Genomic DNA, 20894 nt, shown 5'->3' with positions numbered 1-20894 from the left:
GAGTGCTGCTGTCATCAAGGAGGAGTACATGCAAGAAAAGGTGGCTAGAGCATTGGCTCGAGAGACAGAGTGATGGCGGAGAGAGCGGGAGAGTCTGATCGTTTCTGTGGAGAGAGACAGAGGCTAGCATATTGCTGAGGCAAGCTTGCTCCAAAGGTATATTGGCATCCTGATTAGCGAGATAAGGGGACATGGGATGTCTGTGCCTCTGGCACCCTACATTCTAGATAAGGATCCTCCCATTCAGAGTCACGAGACCAAGTACGTGCCAATTCCTCCAGGTCCTATTGTGGGATGGAGATTTGCTCCTGTTTTGGATTGGGCATGAGGCCTTGTGCCAAGGCAGGCTTCATTTCAGACTTCGAGATAGGTCCCAAGTTCTTCGGTTGGGTGAACTGGCCCTTCTTCTAGTCCCGCTGCCGGTGATGGTGCCGATGACGGCAGTGCTGGGTGTTTTGCTGATGACTCTGTTAGAGATGATGATGACTTTCTTTAGAATCGCACTAGACAATATGGGTTTCTTGATGACCTTGATTATAAATATGGACTTCCCTAAATGGGGTTTTCTCAGACTCGCCATGTGGCGGAATGTATTGACCAACCCAGCTATCGATTGAACTGACTGGTTCTTTGAAAAAGGTTCCATATAGGAACCGATTGTTGCGATCTTCATATCATGTAGCATAGATTGCTATTAGTGATTGGGAATGGCCTTGGCACTGTCCCATTACATGTCTTGACGATAGGGGTTAAACTGACCCTTGAACCGGGTGAATTGGATTTTGATAATGAGGTTCAAGATATTTGGAAATGATGGATGAGACATGTAAAAATAAACTGCCCTAGTGTAGATTTTGTACGGTCTTGGTTTGTGCGAAAAATCCCCAAAAGGAACGGTTTGTTGTTGAAATGCCAATGTACCATTGTTAGTGCAAAAACTGAGGGAATATGATGATCAAAATCATGTGGGGCTGTGCCAAGGGGCTTAAAAAGCCCTGGCACGTGTCCCGAGGCCCAACGACCACTAAAGGTGCGCTAGCCTCGAAATTCATGCATAAAGGTTTGGGCTCCTCCCGGACCTCCCATATTCTGATCTACGATTTTCTAGGTCTTCTCCTACCCATTTTCTTCATTGAAAACACTTAGAAATATCATTTTCTTACACTTTCTTGCATGTATCAGCATCAAGACACTGCGTTCTTTTTTATTTGAGCAAGGATGCTCTTGGGTTCAAGTCTTATGACATAGTTGTGGAGCTTGAGAGGTAGACTTTTCATGAGAGGGAGCTCAAGATATGGTGGACTTCATTCTCTTCCAAGGATCGGGCATACATTAAGCAGTTCCTTAGAGATGCCACTTCACTATTTTGCACTCCTCTGGATTGGCACTTACTAGAGGCTATAGTTACTTGTTGGGATCTTGGTTTTAGGTGCATCACCATCGGGGATATGGACTTGGTCCCTACTTTGGAGGAGTATGATTGCTTTCTTTCTCCTCCTGCCCCTATGAGTTGAGTTTATCGACCACTGACTTGATCTCGCTTTTGCAAGTAGTTGGTAGAGCTATTAAGCCTGAAGATGCCTGTAGTTGATGTTCTGACCCGATATGGGAGGTAGCATCCCTTGGGATTTTTTGATCTGTCGGTTTGGCCTAGCTGAGTGCCCTGCTGCTTACTGAGGAGACTTTGTGGACAATGTTGTTCCCTTTTCAGTCGGGTTCTATTAGCTTTGTAGTTCTACCCGTAGTGAGTACTCTACCTCATAGCACTTCCTTTATTCCCTCTCTCCTTTCTGAGATTATTTGAGCTCTTTCTCTGTGCCATGAGATGGGTAGTGGTAGGTTTAGCTATTGTGTGCATTTGTTACAGCTTTGGTTCTATACTCATTTGAGTGTGATATCTAGGGCAAAACCTGCGGGGTTCCTAAGGAGGAACAGAGTTAAGATCATTGTAGCCCTTGATCTTCCTTTTACTGGGGATACCACTGCTTGGTTGAGGTATTTGTTTGGCATGGGTTCCACTGACAGCGGGTATGGAGAGTCAAGTGGGGAGTTACTAGGTGGTAGGGTTGGACCCACTGTGTTGGTTTACTTAGCGTCCCTTTGGTGGGCATCTGAGGTTGTATAGGGTACTATCCGGGTATAGCCATAAGCCAATTTGGGGGTACCTAGCATGTTCCTCAACTCAGCGATCTTTTCGCCATCACTTGCGAGTATGTTCTCTATGATATTGACATAGTCATCATAGATTGTGCTTCTAATTTTTGGAAAGAGCGCAAGTTGACTATAGACTATCCCATTTATCCCAGGGATGATTATAAGTGGTTTACCACTGAGTTTAGAGAATGGAGAGCCACTAGGGATTCGTGTCTCATCATCGACTTGTTGATTTTGGATCCATTTTACCCTTGCCTTTTGGTTGATATATTGGGGGATTAAACACTAGAGTTTGAGGTCAAAGTTGAGCGTACTCTTAAAGACCTAAGAGAATTCCTAACAGAGGCTATCAGGGATAGAGATTGCTATAAGGAGATCCTTAATGCCACTATAGAGGACTTCGATGAGATGGGGAGGACATACGAGGCTCAGCTCACCACACTTTGGGCAGAGCTCGTGCATGAGGGATAAATCCCTTCAGCCACGGAGGCTGAGTGCATTTAGTTGAGATCTCAAGTCACTAGCTTGGAAAGTGAGTTAGCAAATTTTACTCAGAGATTCACCATCTTGGGCTAGACGAGAGATGAGGAGAAGGCCACACTAAAGGCTAGTCATGCCGAGCCGAGCAGTAGGGTTGATGATTTAGCCATGAGGCTAGTGTAGGATAGATCCTACATTCACTCTACTTTGAGTCTTGAATATGGGCTAGTTGATGAGCCCAATGAGCCACAGTTGGCATTTTGTCATCTCTAGGCTGAGGTAGCCGAGAAGGAGGAGGCATTGAAAGATTCTACTGCTGAAATTAGCACATTGCAGGTTTTGCTTGATACAGAGAGGCAAAGTTGCACCTTGAGTCCCATTCTAGAGAGGGAGGTGGTTCACCTTTGACATTCATATAGTCGACTTAGCGAGATTTCCAGAGATCTGGGTTTGATGCTACAGGGTTACTTCGTACCCATTCCTCAGATGATCCGATTCTTCTCACTAGCTTTGGAGTGCTATGCAAGGTGGTGTCAGACTGTTTGGGCCATGTTTGACTTGCTGGAGTCTTTTCTGTTTCTTTTCATTTTTGCACATGAGCTATGTAGTTAGTATTCCACTATGTATGGAAAGGTCTGTCGTAAATTGCTAGGCAATTGCATACGGCCTTCTACTTTTGGGTTTTTAAAGCATAGTTTAGTTTGTAAGGCATGCTTAAAAACAAAAAGAAGGTGGAAATAGAGATGTTTTTGCATATATTGATTATCAGAGATATTCATGTTTATGAGATTTTTGTTTGGATTCATAATGGTGAATGCATGAAAGGATTAGAAACGCACAAAACAAGCATGTTTAGTGAATATGTTCGCAAATGCTTTGAGAATGCAAGATCATACAAATAAAATGGTAAATGTAAGTCTATTCATATCAATATCTTAGATTCCAAAGGATACATCCTGTTCTAGATGGATCTTTCCCATTCCCATTGGGGTTACCTTCCATTGGCGCATGCCATAAAATCTTTGAACAAACCATAATGAGCCATGTGCGTCGTAGACATAAAGTAACCCAAGAGGGTCCATCCTTTCTTTCCTTGATCTTGATCACGAACCTAAGTAGATTCAATTAATTTATTTTTCTTTTATAATGTAACCTAGACCACCTTTTCGGGTTTTCAATCTACATTTTCATATTTTATATTTTATTGCTTTTTTTCTTTGTTTTTGTTTTTTGTTTTTTGTTTTTTTGTTTACGAATGTAGAAAAATGGGTTGCACTTGAAGGCTCCCTCATGCAAAGTACTGTATGACAGCATCATAATTAGTGGGCATATTGAAATCATGTCCATCCATGTCAGCTAGGATCAAGGCTCCTTCGGAGAAGACCTTCTTCACCAGGTACGGGCCCTTGTAGGTCGGGGCAAACTTTCCTCTGTGATTAGGCATGGCCTAGTTGCACTTTTTCAAGACTAGGTCACCTTCTTCAAAGACTCGGGGTCTAACCTTCTTGTTAAGTGCTCACTCAATGTGACGTTGGTACAACTGTTCGTGGCATATTAAGGTCATGCGCTTCTTATCTATCATGTTCAATTGCTCATATCGAGAACGAGCCCATTCAGCTTCTGACTGTTAAGTCTGTGACAAGATCTTGAGAGATGGGATCTCTACCTCTGTAAGGGGGGGGGGGGACGACTTCCATGCTGTAGACCAAGGAATATAGGGTTGCACCCATGGAAGTATGAATAGAAGTGCGATAGGCACACAAGGCAAATGGCAAGAACTCATGCCAATCCTTATAGGTGTCTATCATCTTCACTAAGATCTTCTTTATGTTTTTGTTGGTTGCTTCCGCTGCGCCATTCATTTAGGGCGATAAGGAACCAAATTTCAATGTTCAATCTTGAACTGTTGGCAAAACTACTCATTCATTTTCCCATTAAAATTCTTTCTATTATCTATGATGAGCTCTCCTAGCATGCCATAGCGACAAATGATGTTCTATTTTAAGAATTGGGCCACCATGGCTTGGGTGATGCTTTTGTAGGAGGTGGCCTCCAACCATTTGGTGAAGTAGTCAATGGCCACTAAGATATAACCCTACCCATTTGAGGCTTTCGGAATCATGGGTTCGATGACATCCATAACCCAGGTTGAAAAAGGCCATGGTGCCGCTAAAGAGTGTAGGGGTTAGGGAGGAACATTCTTTCTATTCTGATAGACTTGGCAATGTTGACACATCTTTACAAGCTTGATGCAGTCGCTTTCCATGGTGAGTCAATAGTAGCTGGCTCTCATAATTTTTAAGGCCAATAGGGGTTCACTGGTATGGGTTCCAAGAAAGCCCTCATGCATTTCTTCCATCAAATGGTTAGCCTTGGGGGCATCGATGCATCAAAGCAAAGTTGTGCCATGGTTCCTTTTGTATAGGACTTCCCCACTCAAGAAAAACTGGCACGCCGTGCACTTGATGAATTTCCTCTCGCTGTCTTTGGCTCCAAGCAGGTATTCACCATCTTTGATATAAGCCTTGATATCATGATACCATGGCTTCCCATTGATTTCAGCTTTGACATTCATGCATTCTTCAATTTTTATGTAGTAGGCTATGTGTAATTGTCGTATCTCATCTCCTTCTACCAACTTAACCATGCTAGCCAAGGTGGCTAAAGCAGCTGTAAACTGGTTGTGTGCTCGGGGCAAATAAGCAAAGGTAATGTTCCAGAACTTTCGGATTAAGAGGCTGGCGCATTTCTGATACGGAATCAACTTGGTGTCTTGGGCTTACCACTTTCCCTATATTTGGGAGATGATCAACAGGGAATTTCCAAAGAAGCTTAGATCATATGTGCCAAACTCTAGTGTGACTTGTAAGCCCACAATGCATGCCTCATACTCTGTAACATTGTTTGTACAATCGAAATTCAGCTTGATTGAAATAGGGATTTGTTGGCCTTTCGGGGATACTAAAACTGCTCCCACTCCATTTCCAGTGCTATTGGTGGCTCTATAGAAATAAAGCTTCCAACGCCATGGTTCTACATTATTGGGTTCTAGCTCTATCACCAAGACATCCTCATCTAGGAAGAGGGATTTTGAGAAATCTGGATCATTCAATGGTTGATCTGCTAGGTAATCGACTATGGCTTGGCCCTTGATGGCCTTTCGCACTACAAACACAATATCGAACTCAAATAGCAACATCTGCCAACGGGAGATCTTCCTTGTGAGGACAGGCTTTTCAAAGATGTACTTAATGGGATCCATGTAGGAAATCAACCACGTGGTGAAGTAGAGCATGTACTGCCACAACTTACATGAGGCATATGCTAGGGCACAACATGCCTTTCGATGGCGATGTAATTGATCTCATAGCTGGTGAAGTTCTTACTTAGGTTGTAAATCTTCTTCTCTTTTTGATTAGGTTCATTTAGCTGGCCTAACATGCAACCCATGGATGTCTCTTGCACTGCTAGGTAGAGAATCAACAAATATCTCGGCATCGGGGGAACTAGAATAGGAGGGTTCAACAAATACTCCTTAATCCTGTCAAAGGCCACTTGACACTCATCTATCCAGTCTATCTTCGTATCCTTCTTCAAGAGCTTAAACAAGGGATCGCATGTGGCGATCAATTATGCTATGAAACGAGCTATGTAATTGATCCTTCCCAAGAAGCATTGAACTTGTTTTTCGATTTTTGGCGCGGGTATGTCCCTGATGGCCTGGACTTTTGCTAGGTCCACTTCAATTCCTCTTTGGCTAACTATGAAGCCGAGCAATTTCCTTAAACTGGCTACAAAGATGCACTTGTTAGGGTTAAGCCTCAACCTGTAATTGACAAGGTGCTTGAATAGCTTTCTTAATTCTATTAAATGATCTCTGGGAGTGCGTGACTTGGCAATCATATTGTCTTGTAGACACTTGATTTTGCACCCATGATTTAATCAAGGAAGATAACCGGAATGACCATCCATGTACCCCAAAAATCATGATTGCATTACATGCATTAATTCATTCATTTCGTATCATAAAAATGATCTTGAGATTCTAATGGTCATGACGGTATGTCTGGTTTCCAAATCGAACCGTCAGATCAAAAGATATCAGATGATCAAGTTTGTATGGTCAACATGCATTGTGTCTAAGTAGAGTCGACCAAGCATGATTAATTTAAATTGATTCTGATTGGTTAAACATCTAAACTTAATTAAATAATTTTGTGATTGGTTGATAGTTAGTGTCAAAAATAGGATTGCTTGCATAGGAATAAAGGAGATAATTAGATAATAATAAAATTGTGGATAATCTAAACTTTATCAAGATTTATTTTAGAGTATTTATCTACAAGATATTTTTTGCTGAAAAGACCTGAGTTATCCATAAAAGAGATAAAAATCTCAGAATATGAATTGAAAACATGTCTAAGTGCAAGGCCAGGCTCAAGAAAACCTAAAAAGGGAGTCTAAAATGCACGTGAACATGAAAGTGCGATTAGCATCCAAGAGTACCATTCAGCACTTTTGGAGTGCCGAATAGCACTTTCAAAGTGTCGAATGGCACCTTTAAGGGCTTTGGCCCAACGCTCTTTGTGTGACAATAAGGCACTTCCTTTTCAAATTTTTAATAGAAAGTCGCATCCCAGTTCACATTCTACTCATCGTTGCTTATTTTTTAAGCATTCCAACCTTTATAAATAGAGACTGGATCTCAAAATTCAGCACACTCTTTTACGCTTTCAAAGAGACACTTTCTCATACCCCTAAATTTCTCATATTTCTTATCCCCATTCTAATATTCTCTTAAGCTAGGATTTTTAGGTTTCAAAGATAATTGCATAAATTTCTTTGAACTCTAAAATATCCTCTCAAGAAGAAGAGTGCTCCATGCAAGAGGTTGTTTCTTATTAACCCTTTTTTCTTATATTGCTCTTGTTGTGATGATGCATGTTTAATTATTTTAGTGTAGTTGTGTCAAATATTCATATCATGAATTGTTAACTTATTTTGTTGAAAAATGTTCATGATTCTTTTTATTATTGTTATGATCTCTTACTTAGTTTCAAAATCTGCATGTTATCAATTATTTTTTTCAACTAAAAAAGGGATTTGCATCTTCATTAGATGCAGATCTGAATTTTTCTTAAATTAAAAACAGATCTGCATCTTCATTAGATGCAGATTTGAATTTATTCTTAAATCAAAAACGGATCTGCATCTTCATTAGATGTAGATCTGAATTTTTTCTTAAATCAAAAAGGGACCTACATCTTCCTTAGATGCAGATCTGATTTTTTCTTAAATCAAAAAATGGATCTGCATCTTCCTTAGAAGTAGATCCGAATTTTCCTCAAGTTAAAAACTGATCTGCATCTTCATTAGATGCAGATCTACATTTTTTTTCAAATTAAAAACTGATCTATGTTTTCATTAGATGTAGATTTGATTTTTTTTACATAGCCGATTTTGTAATAAAAAACGATCATGAATGGTTGTGTTTGTTGTGTTTGTTTTATTTAGTACAAATAGCATAAATTTATTTCATGAAATCATTTTCATTACACATCTGATTTTTTTAAAATATACAAATCTGATTTCTTTTTATTATCACAAAAACAGATTCGATCTCCTACAAATCAAAAACCAATTTTTTTAGTTCTTAGAATCAGATCTGATTTTTTTTTAAGTCTCTATAAAACTAAATTTTATCATTACAAAACAAATCTGATCTTTTATAAACCAAAACCATTTTTTCTAAGTTCTCAAAAATAGATCTGATATTTTTTCATATTAAAAGACTTTGTTTTAATTAAATAAAAAACAGATCTGAATTTTCTCTCCAAAAGACATCTTTTTTTACACAACAAAAACATATCTGATTTTTCTAAACCAAATTCAATTTTTTTACAACACAGATCTGATTTTTTTTTTTTTTTTTTTTTTTTTTTTTTTTATACAAAGAAGAGGATGCATTCATAAATAAACTTTTGTGATTTAGTTTTCATTATATATTTATTTATTTATTTTTATGTGTGCAACATGTCATTTATGTCATGCATAAAAGGTATATTGGTCACAAAAGTCTAGAAGACCAAACTCTATCAGGGCGGAATGGGTGCCTAACACCTTCCTATTCTGTAACCTAGCCTCCGAATTTAGAGTCTTTGGATAGGTAGACCTAGGCTTTATCTTTGTCTTTATTTATTTTGGATAGATTGTAACTAGGACAAAAGGCCACATATTTTTGGTAGTTTGTAACTAGGGTCCAAAGCAGTGTAATTTTCAATTTATCAAACATGTATTATTATTATTTTTTTACTCAATCAATGAAATGAAACAATTCAGTCATGTATAGATATATTTAGTTTTTTTTTTTTTGTTTTTTTGTATAAAAAATAAGTGGCGACTCCACACCACTTACCCAAAAAGAGAGGTGCCCTAAAAAGCACTCTAAAAATCTCTTTTTTTTTTTTAGAGGCACTTTGGTGGTCTTTCACGTGTCCACATAGACTTTGATCTCCTTGTATATCTTATCATGGAACAGGGTTACCATGACTCACTAATAGGTCACACCAGCATTCTTCAAGCTGAATGGCATGATATCGTAGGCGTAAGTTCCCTAATGGGTGGTGAACGCTGTCTTGGCTATGTCTTCTTCAGCCATTTTGATTTGATTATAACCTGAGAACCCATCCATAAAGGAGAAGAACATGTTGGTTGCGATGTTATCAATCAAGGTATCGATATGTGGCAAGGGAAAATGATCCTTTGGGCTAGCTCGATTCAAATCTCCATAAGTGATGCACATGGATACTTTCCCATCCTTCTTTGGCATGGAAACAATGTTTGCAACCTAATTGGAGTAGGCTATGGCAGTAAGAAAATTGGTGCTCAACTACTTTTCTACTTCTTCTTTGATTTTCAGGATAGTCTCAGATTTCATCCTTTGGAAAGCCTGCCGCACTGGGGGGCATTGGGGTTTAACCGGAATCTTGTGGACAACAATCTCTATATCCAATCTAGGCATATCTTGATAAGACCAAGAAAAGATTTCCTTGAATTCCTTCAATAGAGATATGAGCTCATCTTTCATGTCCTTGGGAAAGTTTACCCCGATCTTAATGGGGTTTTCATTCTTGCCTTCTTCGACTAGGTTTATCACCTCTGTCTCTTCTATATTGGGCATGGACCCTTCACTCTCTCTGTTCATAGCTTCTAGGATGTCTCGAGGTAAATTTGAGACCTCTTCCAATCCTTCAACATTATGATCCAAATCTATTGTCTCATTCACATGATCCACACCCTCGTTATGACAAAGGGAAGATGTACCCACTTTGGAATCAGAATAGATCCTATAGAGCGGAACATATACAAAGAAACATAAGATAATTTGTACACACATATTCATAGGAAAGCAAATAAAGAGAGATGCAAGAATTTTCTTGAATAATACGCTGAATATTTCATTAATGGATTATGGGTAGGGGGAAAACAAAGTTCATGCCTAATAATGATAAAAGGGAAATACTCTTTTTTGTTGTTTCTAGGACAACAAACTGGGGAAATGAATAGAGAACACAAATAAAGTAGGAAATGACATAAGCATGCAAAACAAACTAAATATGTTATTCCAACCCTCTCAAGTGATTGGAAGGCCCAATCACTTGATGATGGAATACTCTTTACTTAACCGGTGCAACCACAAAGCAAGGCTTGATGGTCCAATGGTTTGTCGTCTCGCCTAGTATCCCTGGTCGGATAATAGAAGTTGAATTATCTTCAGAAGATGTGATAGCGTTCACGGAGAACTCTTCAGGACAAAGTTGAATAATGTAAGCTAGATCAGGCTCATCGTCTTCCAATTCCATGTAATGTTTTGGAAAAATGATCTCTACCAGAGCTAGAAAAGTGGTCTTGATATGGGGATTAAACATCCCTGAAGCAGCACACTTCCTTTTTTTCCCTCTAGAAGCTTGATAGAGTTCTTCAAAAGTGGGTTTATACCCCAAACCAAATCTTCTCTTTGTTATTTGAGGGTTCAATGAAAGCAGGGCTCCCACGTCCTACGACTCCGAGGCCTTGGCATAACTTGTACCCAAACTTGGGCATTTCATTAACAGCCATCAAAATTGCTGCAGGCCAACTGAACTCAAGCTCCAAAGCATTATGAATCATGGAAACTAGTTTGAAGCCATGAAAGGATGCTACTGGAAATGAATTGGCATTGATGTAGGGGATAGATGTCTCTTGGAAGATAGTTATGGGCTCTTTAGCCATAATGGTGATCAACTAATTCTTAGAGATGAACTTGAGTCTTTGATGGAGGGTAGATGTGACTGCACCTGCTGCATGTAACTAGGGTCTCCCAAAAAACATATTTTACGGAGAATCCACTTTAATCACTTGGAAGTTGACCATGAAGGATCTTGGGCTGATCTCAATCATTAGTTCAATTTCACCTTGCACTTCGCGACGCGTGCCGTCAAAGGCTTTGATGATCATGGTGCTAGGCGCTCTAGAGTGGCCATTGGGCAGACATTCAAGGTTAATCCATTTTCAATTAATACCTTTACGGCGACAATCATGTCTTCACATTTGACTACGATATGCACGGCCACGGTATGATCTCTTCATTTTGTAGGCAACTCATTATCTAAAAAGAAGACCTAGTTGGTGGCCAACACCAATGATACTATACCCTCAAAGGGGTCGTCTATAATACCGATAGGAACACGCGTTTCCTTCAATACCTTCAGCTGAGCCTCACAATGGACCTCGGAATATAGTAACAGGGTTGAAATAGGAATCTGAGCTGGAGATTTGTTCAACTGTTGAATCACACTATAATCGGCCTTCCGGATGGTTTTCAAGAATTCCTTGGCTTCTTCAATGGTGACTTTATTCTTGACTAGCTCGGCTGTGCCCTTACCAATTCCTTTCCTCATCTTTTCTAGTTCCTCAAGAGAATAACATCGACCACTCTGGGTAAGTCCGAATAGACCTAAATAGATATTAAAAGTGAACCACTTCCTTTCCAATTCAGGTGGAGATCAAGGTCACATCATACTTCCATGGGACACGATGGCTATCTTTATAAGGGAAGCGCTTCGGCATATGGATGACCATGCCTTCTTTAGTTTACAGATTTGGCGTCAGGGAGAACATCTTCGGATCGATGATGATTAGACTAGGCAGAGTAGCTTCTAAAGCTTTTTGGGCTAGGAACCTTAGAGATTCCTTGGAAAGGCTTTGGTAGAACTAGAGGATCGAAACCTTGATTGGCGGGGACAATAGGGGTTCCCATCTAGACAAATCCTGGAGATGTCTTGGTGATCCCATGCAAAGATAAAATCAAAGGAGAAAAACCCTCAATGGCTGGCATGGTTTGTTCTTTCTTTAGAGCCAACACTCCTGAATCCACAACCGATTCTATAATCTCTTCGATAACGACCAAAGTCGGAGGAGCTGGCATCTTCATCCTTGGAGGAACCTCACAAAGGCGTTCTTGTAAGTACTTATTCTAGTCTTTCCTTGATCCTATTAACATAGAGCTATGGTTGGTTCTCGCTTGGGTACTTGGAGGGCATAGGTTGGCTGCCTTGCAATCATTCCTCTACATGACCTCTTTATCTATCCAATTAATATTGCGGTCAGCTAAACTCTAAACTTGTTCCCTAAGCACTCTACAATCGAATAGGGCATATTAGTCCCTATTGTCATAAAATGAGCAGACTTCCCAGTTGAATCTTGGGGCTCCTATGTTTTCCAAAACAATGTGACTTTCTTGGGCTAGAGCCCATAACATAGCTTTCCAAGGGAATGAGGTAGACGAGAAATTTGGGATCCTCTGCTCCACTATAGAGATAGCATTCACGTTCCTTTCCAGATAAGGAGGCAAGGGATTGGTGATGACATTCAGTCTAGCCGTGTTGTCAAACTGTACTAGCTTGTTGTCAATAAGATCTTGAATTCGATGTCTCAAATGCATACATTCTTCCAAGGTGTGCCTTTTGGCCCTAAAATGGGTGCTCATATTTCTTGGATGGGTCAAAATCGAGCAGAGGAGGACCTTCTTTAGGTTTTACAAATATTGGAGTCACTAGCTTCTTCTCCAATAGATAAGCAAAAAGCATTGCCGCGGGCATGGGTAACAGAGAGAATTTCAGTGGCTTTGCCTTGGGATATCAGGGTTGATTGAGCCTTCCCCTATGATTGAATGCTTGATAAGGTGCCTAGGTTGGCTGAACCTATTGCTGATAAGGTCAGGTGTTTAGGGCTGTATAAGCAGAATCGACACCCCTTGGTCTTTCAGGTGTTTTGTCAATCATGTGAACTTCAGCTTCCTTCCCTTTGTGGCTAGTTGCCTTTTTCACCTGTTGTTCTATCATAGAATTCAAAGCCTCAGGATCAACTATTTTCTTGACCCTAACAACCTCATCAATACACTCTCCAATAGGAATCAGGCTTGCAAAGTGAGTGACTTGGGCACTAATCATCTTCTCCTAGTAAAAAGGCTTAAGGTTATCAATGAACCACTTGATCATTTTTTTAGGATGTGTGCCCTTAAATCCTATTATATGATGCTTTGTATGACATTACGTATGACTTAATGTTATGATTAATAAAGTTGTTTTATTATTATCTAAAATAATGGTAACATGAATATTGGGACATTATCATATAGTCCATGAGATGCATAGTATGTAATTTATGTGATTTAGTCATAGAAGATTTAAATCACAAGTTCTTTGTAAACTTAGAATTTTAGTGATGAAATTGAGAATTTCATCTGCAAAGATTATAACATATCAACTACGATGATTTGTCTTGATCATGGAAGTAGAGACTTCTAGTTGGTATGTTGATATGTTTTAAGAGTTAAGACATATTGAATTTGACCACTGTGAGATTTATTATTCTCCTAACGACTGTCAAATGAATAATAAATCTCAGGACTTATATTTACAAGAATTTTTAATCCTGAGAGAATAATGGATCTGATTATGAGGTGTAGGTTGCTTTGATATATCAGGAGTGAGATCTAAAATCATGATCAAAAGCTCAGTATGTTAGGCAGCCGCATTTAGTATTGATGGAACATATATTCTCAAGATGGAATTCATAATCTTTTAATGGAGATATAAAATATTCCCTTGAGATAAGTTTAATGGGTTTGGTTATTCAGAGTGTTAGGCCTAACCACTTTAATAAGGAGTTACTAGAGTATATATTTATGGAATTTGATTTTATAAATATATGATGAATAACTTAAAGGATTAAACCAGGTACTCAAGGAATTAAGATGTAGTAATCTTCAAAGTGGTAGTCTACTTTCATGACTTTGTATTACTACGAATATTTTATAAAGGAGTTGCATGTACAATAAAGTCTTGGGATATAATTTATAAATAATGCCTAGAGAGCAATTCTATTTCTATAGTGGTATTTGTTAGGACATATGTGATTTACTTGTGAAGAACATATGCCACTATTTTATGTAATTGGCTAATCCTTTGACAAAACGCAATTTACTTATATTTGGGTAGAACTAGGATGTGTTTAATACTTTAGGAAACTTTGTTTCAAGATCAAGTGTTAAAGCCATGCAAGTTTGTCCAAGATTCAAGTCTGAAATGTGCCTGTCATTAAATCTCGATAGCTGGCCATCTATCGAGTATGAAGAGTTGTTCAGCCCCGTGGCTCAACAGCAGCTCGACAGATAGGGTATTTGTCGAGGTTTATGAAAAATAGAATTTCAAATCTGTTTTGACTCTAGTTCGTGATTGTATGTTTGGACTTTCTTTTCTCATAACCCTAGACATATAAAAGGATTATTTTAAGGGCCGTCAAAGTGGACACAAATTGTACAAGTTTTGAGCAAAGTTTTGTTCAAGCAAATTATGACCGGAGACAGAGTTTGCACTACTTCATCATTCTTGTGAAGAAGTTGCTGTGTTTGTGCACCGTAGGGTTTTGTGACCAAGCATCTTCTGGATCTTCATCGTGTGATGAATTGAAGAACTTTGCAGCCAATAACTTTCTCTAGTTGGTGATTGAAGTCGCGTACTGGGATCCGCACAATTGGTTAGTCATATACTGGGAGCCGTGCATCAAAAGGAGAGATTGTCACTACAGAACAAGTCTAATTGGGTATTGGGGTAAGGGTTCAACTAGAGGTTCGTATAAGGTACTGGGATTCCTTTACTTGTAATCGCTTGTTGTGATAATAGTGGATTCTCGGGAGTGGTGACCTTAAAATCACCCGGTGGGGTTTTTTCCGTGTTGGTTTTCCCCATTCGTAAACAAATCACCATATCAATTTATTTTCCGCTGCACTTAGTTTAATTAGTGATTTTTTTGTGCTACCACATGTTTGCATGTTAATTTGATTAATTAATACACTTGGCTAATTAATTAATTAATTCATCACAAGGGATCAATTTTTTTTTGGCCTGTCAAAATTATATATAATTAATGGTAACTTTGGACTTGTCAAGAGTTAACAGAAAAGCCTAAGGCCCATTGGAGCTAGTGTCTTATTGGTCCCTTTTGGTCCCACTCCAAGCCACACACTTAAGCCCAATTGGAAAGGCTCAAAAAGCTAGCCCAATTAGATAATCAGTTTGATACAAGGGAAGAAACATACAGAATTTTATGTGAGACATTATTTGTGAAATTGTGTGTATGTCTGAGTGAAAGCCACTCTCTTATTCTCCCTTGAATTGATTGAGAGACCACACTTCTTGGGCGTTAGTGGAATTGGAGTGAAGATTAAAAGTATTCCTAAGTGCTTCTGATCTTTGTTTTGAATTCACCACTTCAAGGTATGCTCTCTTGTTCTTAAATTCTGAAATTTACATAATACATGTTATTAATTACGAATGAAGTAGGTCCATTTCCATTGTGTATGTTTCGTATGAGATACAAACCATGTTTTTCCAACACATTTCATCTTCCATCATGGGAGGAAGCACTTGTGCGGCTAACTCGTGCCACCTTTGGGCATACTCACAGAAAGATTCCCCACTTTTCTTTACTATCCTTTGAAGAACTGTGCAGTCAAGAGCTATCTCAGTATTGAACCGGTAATAATCCAAGAATGCATTGTCCATCTCTCTCCAGCTGGAGTTCTTTTCCAATCTCACATACCATGTGGCTATAGATGATTGTCTCTATAGGGAAGAATTGGTAGAGCAAAGGATGATTGTCTCTATAGGGTGCCATCTTCCTAAGAACATGCGCAGATGGGCGCAAGGATCTCTAGTGCCATCATACTTGATAAACTCGAGTGCTTTGAACTTGGGAGGCATGATGACTTGAGGGAAATTGGTCAGGCTGTCCAGATCAACACTTCCTCAAGCATCAGAGCCCTCTATGATATGGATTTTCTCAGTCAGGGTCTCCACTTGACTTTTGACCTGACCATAACCACAGACTCTGAGGTCTTATCTTTTGGAGGATTCAATTCTTGGTCACCCCCTTATGTGATGAATGGCAATGTGGTTTAGCCTTGATTTGGATCTGGTGGCAGTCGGGTCTCATTTTTAGACGACGATGCAGAGCCCTCTAGAGTGGGACTAGATGAATCTCGGTTCCCTCCTACAACTAGCTGTCATATCATGCATATCATTTCGACCATTTGCTGTTTCAGGAGAGTGATCTCATGAATTTTTTCATTAATGGGGGAAGGACCAATAGTAGACATCTCTTTAGCACGTGACCTAGTGATGATAGGATCACGGTGTGATGGTAACTTGGACTATTTCCTTTGAGCAATATTTTCTCTTTATGATCTTGGAAAGGAAAAGAATGGGACAGGAAAGAAATGGGGTACATTTGAAAATTTGACAATATGGAAACACAAAACAAACACGAAGTTAGTTTAGGTTCTTGCTTATTTAAAATGCACCTATCATTTTCGAAAATTTTGGCTTGAACCTTTGAGTGGGTTTTTATCATGGCGAGTTTCTATAGTGATGCAGAACTTTCGTATCATGCTTGAAATTGCGAGATGGACACTTCTCTTTTGATTACAAAGAAAGCAATGCTTTTACAAAATTTGCCTTTTTACAATGCCCCTAGAACATGGGCTATAGATAATGGCTCCAATAGTGAGCCTTTTACAATACAAGGAAACTCAAATTTACAATGAAAATGCTTCATTCTGGATGGCCTCGCCTTCTCAGAGAAGGTCTTGGACTCTTGGAGATGTCCTCCTTGGTTCGGAGTTCTGGCTACTTGCCACAAATATTATCTGTACACATTTACATGACAGAGCCATTAGTGCATGCATGCCCTTTTAGGGTTGGAAATCCTTAGGGATTAGGTATGATATAATGTGCAATCAACGAGGTTGCTTTTCCCTAAGGGTTAATCACAGATGCAAGCAACGGGGTTGCTTTTCCCTAGGGGTTAATCATAGATGGATAGAACCTAGAGTAGAGCACAACTCTTTGACGCAAGCAAAAAGGCAACCCTATAGATGGAAACTTGACACTTTCCCCTTGACTCATTTTGAAAACAATCCTATGAAGGATATCCTACCCTAGGCTTGGATGTTCACTTAGCTTTGGCTTTTCCTAATCCTTACGGGTTTCGACTTAGTCTGGGCCAACTATATGAGACATGGCTTAACTAGTGAGTTGGTCTTATTCTTAGAGGGGACCTCGATCATCTAATCATTCTCTTCATAGAAGTTGTGGGATAGAGTGGATCAAGGGGGCATTTTTTAACATAATCTTGTCCACCCATGGACCCAGGAAAAGCCTACAATTCAGCATCCAGTAACTATCTAAGGTATATGCATCTAGCGTTTGCCTTCAACGCTAATTTCGGGTTCGACCCAATATGAGGGTTGATGTCATGCATTTTGAAATGAAAGGGGAAAGGCTTTCCAAGCACAACAGATATATGAACAGTAGAAAATGAGTCTACTACTCTAAGTTTACCCATGTGAAGGTAAGTTGTAAAGCATGCTTAGGAAAGTAGGAAAGCTTCACACATATGAAAACACCTTAAAGCCAATTTTTGGAAAACTATTTGAATTTTTTTTTGAGTTTTGAGAATAGTTTACTAGGATATAGTAAAAGCAATTTTCAAGAGGAAAGCCTCGAAGGCTAATGCCAATTTCAACGTTTTTGAAAGCCAATGTCCAAAGATTAAGATCTTATAAAAAGCTCTAAAGGCTAAAGTCTCTTTGTGTCCCTAATGGAGTCGCCAGTCCATCAATGCCTCGCGGTGGTTCGACCACCCATCATAGCGACGCTTGCGCGCGCATGAAGCATGTACCTCGGGTGTGTGACTGGAACATGAGTCAATTTTAAGGAAATTACCAAGGGTAAGTGAAGTCATCACCAATCATTGGGTTTTTCTAAGGTGTGATTGGTCACTTGACTCTATATGATTTTATTACCGATCCTAGGCTAAGAAAAAGGTTGTTTTTTCTAATCTAATGTGGATGTGTAAAAAAAATCTTGATTCTTGAGTTCGGAAGTTTGGTTACGTGTGGGGAAGGTGTTAGGCACCCCACAATGCCTATTTGTATATAGTCCTTTGTTTCAGCAATATGTTAATTTAAAGGCATTGGAAGTTGAAAACGGGCTATTGGTATTAGCTTTCAGTACTTTAAGCGAATTGGGCTTTGAGGTTTGGATTCAGAAAGGGTGTGGTCTTGATCGATGCTTCCCTAGTGTGTTTAGAATCGTTGCTGAATTTTCATGGCAAAAATCTGGCGGCATTTTGCCTTATTTTCATGGCAGAAATCTGGCAATGCTTCGCCTCAAGCGTGTCATAGCACACCAAATTCTATTCTCACCAAGTTATCTCCATGAGAACATAGCAATGGGGATGCTCCATTTTCATGGTGAAAATTTGGCAGAGTTTCACGTTTGGTGCGCTATGGCGCATTGGCAAGGTTTCATGCCTGTGTATATGGCGTGTGCCAACATGCACATGCTAGGATGAGCCAGAGCCCCACAAAGCATTTAAGCACATTGATGCATGTCTCATACATGGGGAAACAGATGTCACTTGGTACACAGATCGGGATGGTCACACCGTGGTGACTATGCACATAGTATGACATGAATATGCACCTGCGGCAAATGCCTTGAGCACATGCTTATGTGACAAGGTCAAGATCACTCATGGCTAGAGAGGATTGCTCAAGTAGCCACAAGAGTCCATCATACAAAGTGCACGATCACCCACACACATGTAGTTATATATATATATATATATATACACATGCATCATGCATAATACTATCACACATAGTAGGAAAGATATACAGACATTGCCAATGCCCCAAGGGTTTGGCCCAACAAGGTACAAGAAATGTAAAACAGACATTGCCACACCTAGGGAACACAGCCCAAGCAAGGAGCAAGAAAGATAAAGGGTATAAGGAGAGGGGGGAACCCTAATACATTGCTCTAAAGAAAAGGCTAAGAGAGAGGGAGAAAGATGTAACCACTCGAGGAGGCTAGGCCTCCTAATCTATTGAACATTGCCCCTTGTGGGCTTGCGTCTTCTTGGTTGCATCCTTGCCCATTTTTACTTGTGCCTAGGAAGTCGTACTCTTGCTCCAAGTGTCCATGCTCCATGCGTGTACAAGCAATAACAAAAGAAATAAGCTAGTAGACAAGCAAAGAAACAAGCAAAAAGAAAGCATGCTAAAAGACAAGCTATCAAAGAGAGATAGCCAAATGGGGGAAAACAAACATATTATCAAACAAAGAGGGTGTCCAATGAGGACAAATGTAGGTTTGGATTTGGCGTCCTTAGCTCCATGAGATTGGAGTATGGACAACACACAGACTTATGCAAGAACATGTAGGCAAGTGTTCAAAACCGCAAAGAAGCAAAGAAAGCCAAACGGGTGGCACAAAGCAAGCATTAAAACATCGTGCGGAGTGGAGAAAGGTGTGTTTCAAGCACACCAACATCATGGAGATGTGTCTTACAAGTGGTCACATTCAACAAGCCACAAAAGGGGTGGATGCAACCATGCAAGCAAGTGGCCCAAAAACCAACAAGCACAAACCCACGGAAGGCATAAAGCATGGCAAGGCCTAGATGTAGACAAGCAAACATGGAGATAAAGCATAGTAGCAAGCAAGCAAACATGCATAAAGGAAATGATCCAAACCCTTTGATATTGGTCTAGGTGCATGGATGTAGGCCTAGACCACAACATCTAGATCTACACCCTACCTAAAAGGCCAAAACACAAGAAAAAGGGATAACAAGAGATAAAAAGGCTTTAGAAGCGCATGGCATAGCAATCAACATGTAGATCTAGACACATGAACATGGCATGAAGCACACAAAGATATAGATTTGAGCATAAGCATGGCAAGGAGCACATAAATAAGTAGAACTAAACATGAACATGGTAAAAAGAACCTAGGAACATGGATCTAAGCACAAACACAAAATTTAGGCATATCCTAGCCCAAGAATGCTAGGCCAACATCATCAAAATGGTAAAACATAGTAAAAATCAAGGAGACATGCTAAAAAGGCTATAAAACATGCTAGGAAGCAAGATAAAGCAAAGATATACTATGGAAAGCAAATAGACACGCTATGAAGAAAGATAAAGCAAAGGGTGTAGATTTTAGCTAAAAAGCTACATCTACACTCTTAAAAACCTTAAATCCAAGGTCCTAAGACCAAGAGAGGAAAAAGAGTGCAAGAACACTACCTCTTGATTTTTGAGAGAAGGGAGGAGTCAAAGGTTTTTTGATGTATTTAGGAGAGAATTTAGAGAGGAAAAGAGAGAGAATTTGCCCAAAAAATGCTTCAAATTGCCCAGTTTCTATTTTTTTTTTATCTAAAGGGGGTCTAAGGGTATTTATATTAAAAAGCTGATATGATGGAGGCCTTCCTAGGCTTGGATTGGGTTAATCTGGGTGTCACTGGAAAGGTCTAGATGTGTAGTTTCTAGAACACTAATGAACTTGAAAAACCAAAAGTCGAATCAAAAGTTACGGCCTTGGGAAGTGAGATGATGCACATTGCACAGTTTTCAAGATATCTCCACTGTTTTAAATTTGATTCCAACCCATGAATGGTTGTTGGAAAAGGAATTCTGTTTGGAAATTTAGACCTCGGTTGATAGAATTAACAAGTTTTAAACCCAAGTTGTTAATTAGATTTATTATAAATAAACGTTATTAAAACAAACTAACATTAATATCATGTCAAAATCATGCAGCGGAAAAATAAATAAGACGAGATATGATGACCTAGGAAAACCAATG

General features: G+C 39.4%; 1 protein-coding gene across 1 annotated transcript; it reads right to left on the bottom strand.

Moving 5' to 3' along the window:
* Window positions 1-5425: 5425 nt before the first annotated feature.
* On the bottom strand, window positions 5426-5896 carry LOC115965085. Its single transcript, XM_031084291.1, has one exon. It carries the CDS (start codon window positions 5894-5896, stop codon window positions 5426-5428), a length of 471 nt encoding a protein of 156 aa, XP_030940151.1.
* Between the last annotated feature and the right edge of the window lie 14998 nt (window positions 5897-20894).

Source organism: Quercus lobata, chromosome 2, assembly GCF_001633185.2.
Source record: "Quercus lobata isolate SW786 chromosome 2, ValleyOak3.0 Primary Assembly, whole genome shotgun sequence".
Lineage (NCBI taxonomy): Eukaryota > Viridiplantae > Streptophyta > Magnoliopsida > Fagales > Fagaceae > Quercus > Quercus lobata.
This window is presented reverse-complemented; position numbering and strand designations above follow the sequence as displayed.

Bases quoted from the DNA above. Each gene is read 5' to 3' on its own strand.
- LOC115965085 (XM_031084291.1), bottom strand. From the start codon at position 5,896: ATGGATCCCATTAAGTACATCTTTGAAAAGCCTGTCCTCACAAGGAAG.